At 36.2% G+C, this 13,704-nt stretch overlaps 1 protein-coding gene and 1 pseudogene across 1 annotated transcript; both read left to right on the top strand.

Annotated features, from left to right (window-relative positions):
• Positions 1–3,051: 3,051 nt before the first annotated feature.
• LOC107555750 (cytochrome P450 2J2-like) lies at positions 3,052–5,978 on the top strand. Its single transcript, XM_016238634.1, has 9 exons — positions 3,052–3,288; positions 3,466–3,628; positions 3,743–3,892; positions 3,998–4,155; positions 4,262–4,438; positions 4,518–4,659; positions 4,754–4,941; positions 5,145–5,286; positions 5,540–5,978. The coding sequence occupies exons 1-9, from the start codon at positions 3,106–3,108 to the stop codon at positions 5,713–5,715; spliced, it is 1,479 nt and encodes a 492-aa protein (XP_016094120.1). The 5' UTR covers positions 3,052–3,105; the 3' UTR covers positions 5,716–5,978.
• Positions 5,979–8,644: 2,666 nt separating this feature from the next.
• Positions 8,645–12,678, top strand: LOC107555751 (cytochrome P450 2J5-like; annotated as a pseudogene).
• The last annotated feature ends 1,026 nt before the right edge of the window (positions 12,679–13,704 follow it).

Below are 13,704 nucleotides of genomic sequence, written 5' to 3'. Positions count from 1 at the left end.
TAAACACTGATACCCATTGACCTGCAAGTTTTCCATCACTAACCCTTTAAAACTCTTTATTCCAGCAGTTTAAGTTTTTCCCTATTAGTGCCCCCCACAATCTGTCTCTGCCTCCAAAATAGTCTGGCACAACTGACTTCATAACAACACAGTGATAACTGCTGTAAAGTAGCCCAGTACACACATTAACCTCAAATGTACATGGAATAATAAATTCACCCCCTACCGTTTTATTACATTATGTTTTCTGTTTGTACTGTTTAGGTTACTGTTTAATGCTGCATTGCACATCTGAGCTAGTTGCACTTATTATTTGTATTCTTAAGCTATCAATCTTAAGAATACAAACTATCAATCTGCAAGTTTCAAAATAAATCTTATTGTAACGTTACTTGTACAATGACAAAGATAACTATTAAAAAAACTATTCAATTAGCTCATGCTCTCTCTGTATCTAACAAGCCATTGTTCAGTAATAAATTCAATATAATTATTAAAATAAATGATGGACTTTGTCAAAGATGAGCGCTTTAGTGAGGAAATGTTGTTTTTGGATAGGTTTTTTTTTTTTTTTTTACCATTGGTCCGGATCTTTTCCAGATGTTGAAACTCCTCCTCAGTTTCTCCAATTCTTCTGAGTGTGTTCACTGTATAAATTAATATGGATTTTTCTTTGTCAAAGCTGTGTTTGTTCTGTTGTTTGCTCTTTGCTCTTCTTGCACTGTTTTAAAATCGATTGAGTTTGTAAACACATACAAATGATAAAACATTTACTCTATTAAATTTTGCAATTAATCCTCTGAACACATGCATGCTGAACCGTGGGCCTAGTCACGGATCACTATCGACTAAGATCTGCTCCCTTCACGAAAATGTAACGGTTCCTAAACATGAGAACAAATAATATAGATAATGATCATACAGTGGGTAAGGAAAGTATACAGACCCCCTTAAAACCAAGTAGGAATGGGAATTGTAATTGCATTTTTATTTATAAAATGAAAGACAGCCGAATATCAATAATATCATATAATGTGTATGAATGTAACATAACAACTTGTGGAATGCATGACATCATATTATCAAATGCAAGAAAACTTTTGAAACATTTAAATTAGCATTATTTTTGGCATAATAAATAATGCTATATTTAATAATGCTGTAAAATAATTAAATAAAATATAAAATAATGCTATATGATTCAAAAGTTTACTTGCATTTGATAAGAAGCTGCGTGGGCGAAAATGACATGTAAACAATTTTAAGGCTATTTTAAGGCTATGCTCATCGCTGGTCTGGTTACTGGTACAGGGCTATAGCCAAGCCGTTAAAATTAGACCACACATTGCCTCGATTTCGCTGGGTGGGCTAAAAGCGGACTACACGTAGCCCGTCTAATTTAGAGCGAAATCGTGGCTACATATAGACCATGTCATAAACTGACACTTATATCTTTGTAGATATTATTGACACTGCGAACATGATGGGATATCAACCATCTCATGCGCTGCCTGACCAAAAACTACAGTGAATCAGGTTTGACTATAAGTGGGCTACAGATAGCCGCTCTGACTACGAGCTAAATCGTGGCTAAAGTATTGAACATGTCAAAGAAATGAAACCAAACACCTTGTAAACGCTGTTACTTTGCTTACATGATGGAATATCATACATCTCACAAGTTATTTTGCCAAAAAACGACATGAAACCAAATTCAAGGTTATTTGGGCTAGATGTGGGTTACACATAGCCGGACTATATACTTAACAGAGACGTTGAAATGACGGCTATTGCTTGCTGGGTATGTAAATGATTTACAGATGTGTAAATAATCATATTTGTCATGTAAATAAATGACACTGGTTGAAAATTTGTCACATGAAATATCTCTCTTTTTTTTAAATAGATAAATATAGATAAATAGAATGGTTTCATTTTAAAAAAGGCAAATTCTTAAGCCCCGTTCACACCAGGAATGATATTGTCTGTTTATTCTCAAACTCGTTACAGCAGGATGGATTCTGATTGGCTGTCAAATTATTTTTTTATATTGTTCATCAGCTGGAAAAACAAATCATTTTGAAAGTGATTCCAAGGATATCGTTTCTCTTTGTCTTTATCGTTATAGTTGTGGTGTGGACTCTGCTATTCTTTAATATTGAGAACGATTTTTAGAACTATATCTTTATCGTTATCTTTATATTTATCGTCCTTGGTGTGAACGGGCCTTTAGAGTTACTTTAACTACAACAGAGAAAAGAAAGGATTCACAGTCACAGATTCATTACTAACAACAGCTGGGGTATTGTGTAACTTGCTGGGGCCCCAGAATCATGAAAGGCCTGTCCTTTTGTAGACTCAAACACTGAGTGTACAGACTACACACAGGAGGGGCAAACTCCCTTTTTAGATTCAGTGTGTGTGCTTATAGGACAAATGTCCATTCCTGATGTGCAGGAGGTCCGCATTAATTTGTCCCTTTTTAACGAGTTTGTTTGTTTGTTTAATCAACCCATGCTACTGAATTTTTAAAGTAGAATTTTTGAAGTATTAATTGCACCCAGTGTTAAAAAGTGTAATAAAGTTTACACTTACAAACCTCTCAGACTGAAAATGGAGCAGCACGTATTAGGCCTGTAGTACATTTCACAACATCTCTTTAGAGAATAAGAGGAAGAGAGCAAAACAAGGGTGTCTTATTACCTCCCCAAATTTCTCAACTACTTATTCATTCAATGTATATGAAAAAACATAAAGAACAGTCAATTTCTATAAATACATGTATGATTAAAGCTGCAGAAAGAAAATATGAACCGTTTGAAAAACCTCCAGAGCAAATGTAGACATGTCAGGCAGAACTGTGATGTTGCCCATGTGTTTGTAATAACTTGTTCTTATCTTTAAACTTTTACTTTGATAAATGTGTTTCCAAAGGGTTCTGTTCTCCAACTTCGTGGAATCTGGAGTGCCTTATGTAATATGTAATATCTCTGTACTCCTCCCCTCCAGTATTTACATTTCCCAGTTCTGTACAAAAGTACTTGCATAAATACAGACCACTGAGTGCAAATAAGACACAGGGAACCTGTCATTTCCTCTACCACAATGATCCTGCACTTGATCTATGACAGCTTTGATTTTAAAAGCTGGATCATTTTGATTTTTGTATTTCTGCTCCTTGCTGATATTATCAAAAATAGGAATCCTTCCAATTTCCCTCCAGGACCATGGCCTCTGCCATTCCTGGGAACTGTCTTCACTAAGATGGATTTTAGGACCATGAATAAGGTGGGAGCTAAAGTCATATGTTTTTTGTTTTTTTTGCGTGTCTATTAGTTTATTATCAAATCTTTCAGCTTTTAGAGATGGTTTAATTTATTGTCCTGTTTCTGGACTGGAAAATATTTGAAGTATTAAAGTTGCTAATTGATATAAACAAATTTAAATAAATATTTTAAATTTCAGTTGGCTGAAGTCTACGGGAACATATTCAGCTTAAGAGTGGGCAGTGAGAAAATGGTAGTCGTGTCGGGATATAAAATGGTAAAGGAAGCCCTCGTTACTCAGAATGACAGTTTTGTTGAACGTCCAAATGTCCCTCTGTTTCACAAAGTTTATAAGGGAACTGGTATGTACACTAACCACAATGACCTTTATGGCTAAAATTAAACCAATTTTATTCTCAAATGGAGCTGGTGATTTTTTACTGATAATCAAGTTTAATCTTTATGGCATTATGTAGGTTTAGCAATGAGTAATGGATACCGGTGGCGGACACATAGGAAGTTTGGTGGCCTCCATTTGCGGATGTTTGGAGAGGAGAAGAAAATCCTTGAGCACAGCATCCAGCAAGAGTCTGTCTATCTTTGTGATGCCTTTAAGACAGAAAAGGGTAAGGTGTAAATCTCTCACTAACTGGAGAATATTAGTTCATTGGGGCAAAGAAGAATGAAAACAGTTTGCAAATTAAGAAATATCCATGGTTTCTCCCAAACAGGACCTTTCAACCCTATGACCATCTTAAATGGTGCTGTCTCAAATATTGTTGCCTGTTTGACATTTGGACAACGCTTTGACTATCATGATGAATATTATCAAAGAATCTTGCGTCTTGACAATGAATGTGTTCAATTAGCAGGCTCTCCTAGAGCACAGGTACTGATTCATAACAGCATCCTTAGACACTACTTTCATAACCTGTTAGTTAATTATGATTAAAAATCTGTATTAACCATTAACTAGCCTATGTCATCTTTTCCAGCTATATAATGTCTGTCCTTGGCTCCTGGAATACTTACCTGGCCCCCATCAGACTATGTTTTCAAACTATAAGCAAATAACAGACTTCCTGAGAGGAGAGATCATTAAACACAAAGAGAACTGGGACCCTTCAAACCCACGTGACTTTATAGACAACTACCTGACTGAGATGGAAAAGGTACAGTAAGTGAAGGTGGAATTTTCTTTTTGAAATTGAATTTTGAATAATTCAGTACTTTCTTTTTTATTTTTCACAGAAAAGGAGTGACCCTGAGGCTGGTTTTAACATAGAAGGGTTAGTGATATCTTGCTTAGACATGATTGAGGCCGGGACAGAGACCTCTGCTTCTACATTACGCTGGGGTCTGCTTTTTATGATCAAATATCCAGAAATACAGAGTGAGACTGGTTTTAATTAAAAAAATAAAATAAAGATCTACATATTATCACCACATTGTCACCACTTAATGACTAACTTGTGTTTCCCATTCAGAAAAGGTGCAGGCAGAGATAGACAGGGTTATTGGACAGTCACGTCAACCCTGTTTGGCTGACAGAGTTGATATGCCCTACACTGAGGCTGTTATCCATGAAATGCAAAGATTTGGGGATGTTGTTCCACTGGGATTCCCTAAACAATCTGCTAAAGACACAACACTAGGAGGATTCTTCATTCCTAAGGTAGGAGTTCTATTCTATTCTATTCTATTCTATTCTATTCTATTCTATTCTATTCTATTCTATTCTATTCTATTCTATTCTATTCTATTCTATTCTATTCTATTCTATTCTATTCTATTCTATTCTATTCTATTCTATTCTAAAGACTATTAGTCATTGTTGATTGCTGCACAAATCAGTAGTTTTGATTCTTTCTTTTTTAGGGCACCTCTATTTCAACAAACCTGTCTTCAGTCCTGCATGATCCGAATGAATGGGAGACACCAGACACCTTTAACCCAGGACACTTCCTGAATGAAAATGGCCAGTTTCGGAAAAGAGATGCTTTTCTGCCTTTTTCAGCAGGTAATGTTTTATAAACATTCACATATAACATCTCAGTGTGTGATTTGCTTGTAATTATCTTTTTGTGGACAAGTACAGAAGAACAAAACTAGCACACACTTTTGAAACTTGATGTACCTAACTACCTGTTAAGTGAATTAACAGGGCAGTATGCTTTTATAAATGAATGAAAAACTAACAAGTGGAATAATGTATAATTTAATCAGTGTCATTTTTTCTGACACCAAAAACAATGAGTGGTTTCTGCTCACAGGTAAGCGAGCGTGTTTGGGAGAGCAGCTGGCCCGTCAGGTGATCTTCCTGTTCTTCACCTCACTGCTGCAGCAATTCACCGTCACCAAATGTCCAGGAGAGGAACCCAGTTTGGAGGGAGAGATATGGTTCACATATGTTCCTTCTCCATACCGTATGTGTGTGTCCTCACGTTAGAACAATACAAAGTCAGTAAGATTAGATATAAAGTATGCTTTCTGATATGTGTTTCTGGATGATTATCATTTCCACCTTTTTCAAAACGCAATATTGTTGCAATGTTGTAAACATGAGTTTTATGTATTAATGTAAATGTATCAGTACATGTATGAATGATTTTGATGTACAAAATGCACATGTATTAATACCTGTATTAATGCACTATGTAAATGATTTACAGATCAGCAATCATATTTGTCATGTAAATAAATTACACTAGTAGAAAATTTGTCACAAGAAATCTCTTTTTTTTTAAATAGATAAATATAGATACTCACAGGTAAGCGAGCGTGTTTGGGAGAGCAGCTGGCCCGTCAGGTGATCTTCCTGTTCTTCACCTCACTGCTGCAGCAATTCACCGTCACCAAATGTCCAGGAGAGGAACCCAGTTTGGAGGGAGAGATATGGTTCACATATGTTCCTTCTCCATACCGTATGTGTGTGTCCTCACGTTAGAACAATACAAAGTCAGTAAGATTAGATATAAAGTATGCTTTCTGATATGTGTTTCTGGATGATTATCATTTCCACCTTTTTCAAAACGCAATATTGTTGCAATGTTGTAAACATGAGTTTTATGTATTAATGTAAATGTATCAGTACATGTATGAATGATTTTGATGTACAAAATGCACATGTATTAATACCTGTATTAATGCACTATGTAAATGATTTACAGATCAGCAATCATATTTGTCATGTAAATAAATTACACTAGTAGAAAATTTGTCACAAGAAATCTCTTTTTTTTTTAAATAGATAAATAGAACTGTTTCATTTTAAAAAGGCAAATTCTTAGAGTTACTTTAACTATAACAGAGTAAAGAAAGGATTCACAGTCACAGATTCATTACTAACAACAGCTGGGGTATAGTGTAACTTGCTGGGGCCCCAGAATCATGAAAGGCCTGTCCTTTTGTAGTCTCAAACAGTGTACAGTGTACAGACTACACATAGCAGGGACAAAATCCCTTTTTAGATTCAGTGTGTGTGCTTATAGGACAAATGTCCCTCTCTGATATGCATGAGGTCTGCATTCACTTGTACCTTTTTAATGGGTTTATTTGATCAATCAACACTTGCTACTGAATAAAAAAATAAATAGTGTAGAACCGATTTCCGCTCAAAAATTGCTAGTACATTTCACAAATAATTACAAAGAAATGGCAAGTAACACATTTAATTAAACGTGTAAGAAGAAAGACTGAAATAGTGTTTTCAGACTTTTTCTACTCCCTTTATTTAAAAATATTTTCTTACAGTGCATTAATTGTCCCCAGTGTTAAAAAGTGTGATAAAGTTTACATTTACAAACCTCTCAGACTGCAAATGGAGCAGCACGTATTAGGCCTATAGTACAGTTCACAACATAATACAATAAGAGGAAGAGAGCAAAACAAGGTGTCTTATTACCTCCCCAACACCACTAGACTACTTACTCATTTAGGAACAAAGACCCTATGGAGGAAAGTGTCCATAAGCATTCATACATTACTCACATTTATATTGTGTTGTAGCTGTAGTGTTATACTGTTATGCATTAAGAAACATGTTGTCCAACTTAAACACTTTAGCATTGTCACGATTGCACAGATGTTCTTATCTGCTGTCTGCATAGCGTGCATATGGCTTATCTCTTCAGTCTCATGTAGTTCAACTGTGTAGTTCAGTCATTATTTATGACCTGTTCCTGGTACAGATTCTTTCAGAATGTAGAAGGTTCACACAGAGGCTGAATTGGGGCTCTGTTTTTGTTGGAAACTATAGCATGAACTCACCTCGGTCACTGTGCCCCCTCACCTCTGGTGCCGTCTCCGTCGTGGGTGCCCTGATTTTAGTCGGTGAGGCAAGGTACTGCCCTGGGAAGGTTTCCCAGGCTGTTAAATACACAGATTAAAAGCGAAATATTTTCATTTCGGTTCGTTCTTAGCAAAAAAAAGTTTTTTTTGTCGTTCAGGTTATGCAGAGCGAAATCAGAACGGTGCTGCATTTAGAAAGAATTCTTATTAACTTTGCTATTATTCTTGAATTTTCAAACTGGTAACACTTTGCACTTTCGAATTATGCCTTTACTGTATGACCAAAAATTACGGAGTAGTGTATTTTATGTTTCAGCTGTTTGATCGCGCCGGCGCCTCACGCGCACTCTAAGCTACTGCATTCATTGAAAACAGCGCATCCGTTCACCGTGCTGTTCGGCGTGAGACCAGCTCCACTGTGGCATATTTTTGCTCATTACGATATTTTTCCGTCGATACTGGAACGCACGTGAACTACAAAGCCTATTTTACTTAATAAGGCTAATAGTTGAGCTTCAGCTACATCACGAATATGGACACATTTGGATTTGTGCCTGAGAGAAGTAAGCCCAACTTTAATTACGTTTCTTTATAAATTAATTTGTTTTGGCATGTTTATTGCTAAGCATATATTATTATTATATAATGCAATTATATTTATCCATCAGAATTATATATATTTTCATCAATTACTAGGCCTACATTCTTTTTTCAGAAATGGAAGTAACTTAAAATGTTATTGTGTGTTTGTAGTAATTGTAGTATTTTTTATCTATAGGCCTATACAGCAAAACTACAGAGCTTCCAGTAGGTTATTTTACGGAGCTGGAAACACTGGAATCTCCGACCGCATGCAATCTTTGACGAACACCCAATTCATATTTCAAACTAGACTATATGTTATTAAATTGTACATAGGCTATATATCAGATTATTTTATTTATTTATGTTTCATGTTTGTGTTTAACCCGTTTTTCCCCCGTTGCATCTGAAAATTACTTTCAGAAACATTTTTTTTTCAAAGCCGTGAATGTGTACTTTCTCACACACACCCTATTCACAACAGCCTGGCTAAAATAAGTCGGTTTACTTCAGAGGAGTCGGCTGCCCATAGAATCAGCCATGATTTTATATTCCCTATATGAGTGCCTGGATTTGAAAAGCTTTTTGTTTTTGATTTGTTTACTGCTGCTGCTTATAGATTTGATCAGACATAAAAATCCAGCAAATTTTCCACCAGGACTCTGGCCGCTACCCATCCTAGGAAATGTCTTCACTGATGTTATCTATAAAACTGTAGACCAGGTGAGGCACTCATTACATTTACATTTACATTTAGTCATTTAGCAGACGCTTTTATCCAAAGCAACTTACAAATGAGGACAATAAAAGTCCAAACTAACAAAAGAGCAACAACATATAAGTGCAAACGACAAGTCTCGGTTAGCCTAATGCAGTACACTTAGCAAGGTGTATATATATATATATATACTGTATATATATATATATACATATTATACACACATATACACACACATATAAACATACACACACACACACACACAAAGAAAAACAAGTAGATATAATAGAAAAAATTGAACGCTAGTGTTTTTTTGTTTTGTTTTGTTTTTAAATAAAAAAAAGGTAAATATAGATAAAGTAGAATTAAAATAGAATAGAAAGTGCTAGGGTTCAAATAAAGGTGGAACAGATGTGTTTTTAGCCAATTCTTGAAGATGGCTAAGAACTCAGCTGCTTGGATTGATTTGGGCAGGTCATTCCACCATGAGGGAACATTTAATGAAAAAGTCTGTGAAAGTGATTTTTTGCCTCTTTGAGATGGCACAATAATATGCCGTTCACTTGCAGAACCGCAAGCTTCTAGAGGGCACATAACTCTGAAGTAATGAATTTAGGTAAAGGAGTGTAGAGCCAGTGGTTTGTAGGTAAACATTAATGCCTTGAATTTAATGCGAGCATCTACTGGTAACCAGTGCAAATTGATGAACAGACGTGTGACATATGTTCTTTTCGGTTTAATCTTTAAAGATTTAAAAAATTTAAAGATTAATCTTGCAGCGGCATTTTGGAATTCACTCATGAATTTATTACACCACTGAAATAATTACTCATTTAATATACAATATAACAATAATATAATTTTTTATATATTAATATATATTTTTAAATTAAGTAAATATAGAATGCCATGATTTTTAGTTGTTGTTGTATTTTCATATGTGCTACTTGATTAGTAATTTAATTAATTTACTTTTTATTTTTTCCAGCTGATTGAAAAGTATGGGAACATCTTCAGTGTCAGAAATGGAAGTGATAAAATAGTGTATGTGTCCGGGTTTAAAATGGTGAAGGATGTTTTGATCACTCAAGGGGAAACCTTCACTGACTGCCCTGTTTCTCCTTTATTTGACACTTTATGAAGGCAGAGGTAAGTGACTGTAATAAGGCGAACAAAGGAAACTCAAAATGTTCGTTTACAAAACAGCTGCTGCATATATGGAATGAAAGTAGCAGGACAATTGGTGTTTATTGCTATAAAGTATATAGCTTAATTGCAGATAAGCAAAGTGTTCTTGCTCAAGAGGTGCAAATTATTGATGCAAATAAATTTGAGTATAGAACAAAATCATCCTTACTGATTGTACAGCAGGTCTAAACACAATTTTCTTCCATTGTCTTTGACGCCGACCCCTGACCGAGAGAGGATTGTCCTTTAACAATGGCTACTCATGGAGGAAACAACAGCAGTTTTCCATGAGTCACCTGAAAAACTTTGGAGAGGGGAGGAAGACTCTAGAAAAACATATTAATTGAGAGTGCTACTTCCTGTGTGGAGCCTTTAAAGAAGAGCAGGGTAAGAACCCATCTACAGTTTTTTATTGAATCTATGTTCCATGAGGAACCTTTAACATCCATGGAACACTTCCAATGCATAAAAGGTCTTTTTATACTGGAAAACGGTTCTTTAGATTATTGAAATGTACTTTAATCTAATAACAACATTGTTCTTTTGAGAACTGTTCACTGCACGGTTCTTTGGGGAAGCCAAAACTGTTCTTCCAAGGCAGGGCTGTCCAAACTCGGTCCTGGAGGGCCGGTGTCCTGCAGAGTTTAGCTCCAACCCTAATTAAACACACCTGAACCAGCTAATCAAGCTCTTACTAGGCATAGAAACTTCCAGTCAGGTGTGTTGAGGCAATTTGGAGCTAAACTCTGCAGGACACCGGCCCTCCAGGACCGAATTTGGACAGCCCTGCTCTAAGGCAACACCGTGAAAACCCCTTTTTGGAATCTTTGTTTTAAGAGTGTAATCACACTTTAATATGCAGAACAGTTTTCACTAGCCTACAGTATATCATTTCAAAAAACTTTTCTTAAGCATCTTATACCAAAATATTCAGCAAATATTCATGATTCTGTCATAGTTTTTACCTCGTCACGCAGGCTGCCCATTTAACCTTCTGGTCAAACAACGCAGTGGCTAATGTTATTGGTAGCCCGTTGTTCGGCCATCGATATGAGTATGATGATGTTGATTTCCAGAAGCTTCTACAAATGAGCGCAGAGTCAGTGTTTCTTACAGGATCTGTGTGGAACCAGGTAGCGTCCATTGAAAATACAACATTTAAAAGAGCACTTAAATACTTTCACATATTATAACACTTGTGTTGAGTGAATGATTTTGTTAAAATATAGGTGTACAAAACATCAAAGCTTGAAGCACAGTATTACCATGGAGATTACTCATAATTTTAACAAAGCTTTCAAGGTTGTTGTTTTTTTAAAGCTATATGATGCCTTCCCAGGTATAATGAAATGGTTGCCAGGACCTCATCAGACAATAATCTCAAACTATCAGGAGTTAGCAAACTTCCTGAAAGAAAAGGTTGAGCAGCACAGACAAGACTGGGACAGCAACAATCCCAGAGATGATATCGATGCCTAGAAACAGAGAAGGTAAAACATAGTAACATAATTTGGAGCTCTGCATCAACAGCAGATGATGTACCCAAGAATATTACTGAATTGATTGGATTCTTGATTCATGTCCTTGTGCTTAATTTGGAGCCTTAGAGGAAGAATGACACCAAGGCAGGGTTTAACATTGACAGTCTGGTGTGGTGCACAGTAGACTTGTTTGAGGGCGGAACTGAAACAACGACCAACACACTCCGATGGGCTCTGTTTTACATTATCAAGTACCCTGATATTCAAGGTACAATAATATTATGTACTTAAGTAACACCAACAGACAAAACAGCTTTACTAGTTATTGTGCACTGTTGTATCTTGACAATGTTCTCAAAATGTTTCCTTAACTAGAGAAGGTCAGAGCAGAGATTGACCAGGTGATTGGCTCCCGTCCACCTACTATGTTCGATAAGGCAAACATGCATTACACCAATGCTTTTATTCATGAGGTTCTTAGAAAAGCAAACCTTGTGCCTCTAAATATGGCTAGAACTGCAAGAAAGAACACAACTCTGGTAGGCTATTTTATACCAAAGTTAAAAGAAGAATATTGTGTTTATTGTTTTAAATTTTTCTATTATTTTTCTTTTATATTACATTTTTATTGTAAATATTATACATATAAAATAATACTAATATATTTGATTAGTTTTGAATAACACTTTATGACCACTTTCTGTACTGTACTAAGGGGACTGTGATGATCACTAATCTGACATCAGTGCTGTATGACAAACATGAATGGGAAACACCAGACACTTTTAACCCTGGACATTTTCTAGATTCTGAAGGCCAGTTCTGCAGGAGAAATGCCTTCTTTGCCTTCTCAGCAGGTACAGTTCATCCATTGCCTAATTCTGCTGTACCTTAATCCATTTGAAACCATACCTGTAAAACAAATGACGGCAAAATATGTATTTCAGACAAGTAATTCAACTGTGATGGATTGACAGGCAAAAGGCAGTGTCCGGGAGAGCACCTGGCTCACATGGAGCTGTTCATCTTACTTGCCATCCTCTTGCAGACCTTCAGGTTCAGCCCTCCTCCTGGTGAGGAGCCCAGTCTGGAGCACCAGGTGGGCTTCACACAAGCCCCTTTGCCATACAAGCTCTGTGCTCATCCGAGATAAAGGGTGCCAAATCCTGCTGAGGATGAGTGTATGCAGTATAGCAACTTCTATGCGAAAAGTATCACCCACAGCATATGCATATGCACAGTGTTGAGGAAAGTTACTTTAAAAAGTAATGCATTACAATACTGTGTTACTTCCTAAAAAAGTAACTAATTACATTACTTAGTCTACTTTTTATGGAAAGTAATGTGTTTCGTTACTTTTGAGTTACATTTTAAATCTGGGCAGGGCTTGCTTGTTTTTAATATAAAAAAAATTTATTTTACAAATGTAAAAGCCCTATCACACCAAGTGAAATGAATATGCCTCAGGCTGAAGGAAATGTAAATTCATGTCTGTTTTTAGTCAGTTTGAGGAATACCGAATCTGTTTTTGTGCAGGTGAGATGAGTAAATGCATGTTCACATTTAGTCTAGAACTAAGACTAGATTTCTCTCAACATGGCAACACAAGAGCTGTCATGGGAAACAAAGTAACTGGAGTTACTTATTTGAAAAAGTAATTCAGATATTGCCTTCTAAATTAAAAAGTAATGCGTTACTTTACTATTTACTTAAAGTAATCTGATTACATAACTTGTGTCAGGGTCTTGGGTAGAGGGATGGAGCGAGGACTCAGTACTGCAGAAACAAGGGTTTTAATTGGTAATAAAAATAAACAAACAGAAACACAAACTACCCCGTGGGGGAAAAACAGGCTGGCAAGGCAAGGCAAGGCAAGATCTGGACACATCCAGGGATTGACGATGACGAACTGAAGCACGACTGCAAACACAAGGAGAATAAATGGAGAGCAAATGAGGAGGGTAATGACGGATCACATGTGGGACAAATTAACTAATAATCAGGTAACAAGATGGGAGGGGTCAAGACAATCGACATGAGCACATGGCACACCGAATCAAAGACAAAAGCCATGTGCTCACACAAAACAAAACACAAGCACATGGCCAGCAAAACAAATCACAAGCCATGTGCTAGAACAAGAGACACGAACACGCAGCTAATGAGAACTCATAAGCCA

The sequence above is a fragment of the Sinocyclocheilus grahami genome, unplaced genomic scaffold (assembly GCF_001515645.1).
Source record: "Sinocyclocheilus grahami isolate Dianchi unplaced genomic scaffold, SAMN03320097.WGS_v1.1 scaffold544.1, whole genome shotgun sequence".
Lineage (NCBI taxonomy): Eukaryota > Metazoa > Chordata > Actinopteri > Cypriniformes > Cyprinidae > Sinocyclocheilus > Sinocyclocheilus grahami.
This window is presented reverse-complemented; position numbering and strand designations above follow the sequence as displayed.

What these genes read in the sequence shown, in the direction of transcription:
- LOC107555750 (XM_016238634.1), top strand. Translation starts at nt 3,106, where the DNA reads ATGATCCTGCACTTGATCTATGACAGCTTTGATTTTAAAAGCTGGATC. An exon ending in ATTTTAGGACCATGAATAAG is followed by an intron (nt 3,289 to 3,465) that starts GTGGGAGCTAAA and finishes TTTAAATTTCAG; the next exon opens with TTGGCTGAAGTCTACGGGAA. An exon ending in ACCTGACTGAGATGGAAAAG is followed by an intron (nt 4,439 to 4,517) that starts GTACAGTAAGTG and finishes TATTTTTCACAG; the next exon opens with AAAAGGAGTGACCCTGAGGC.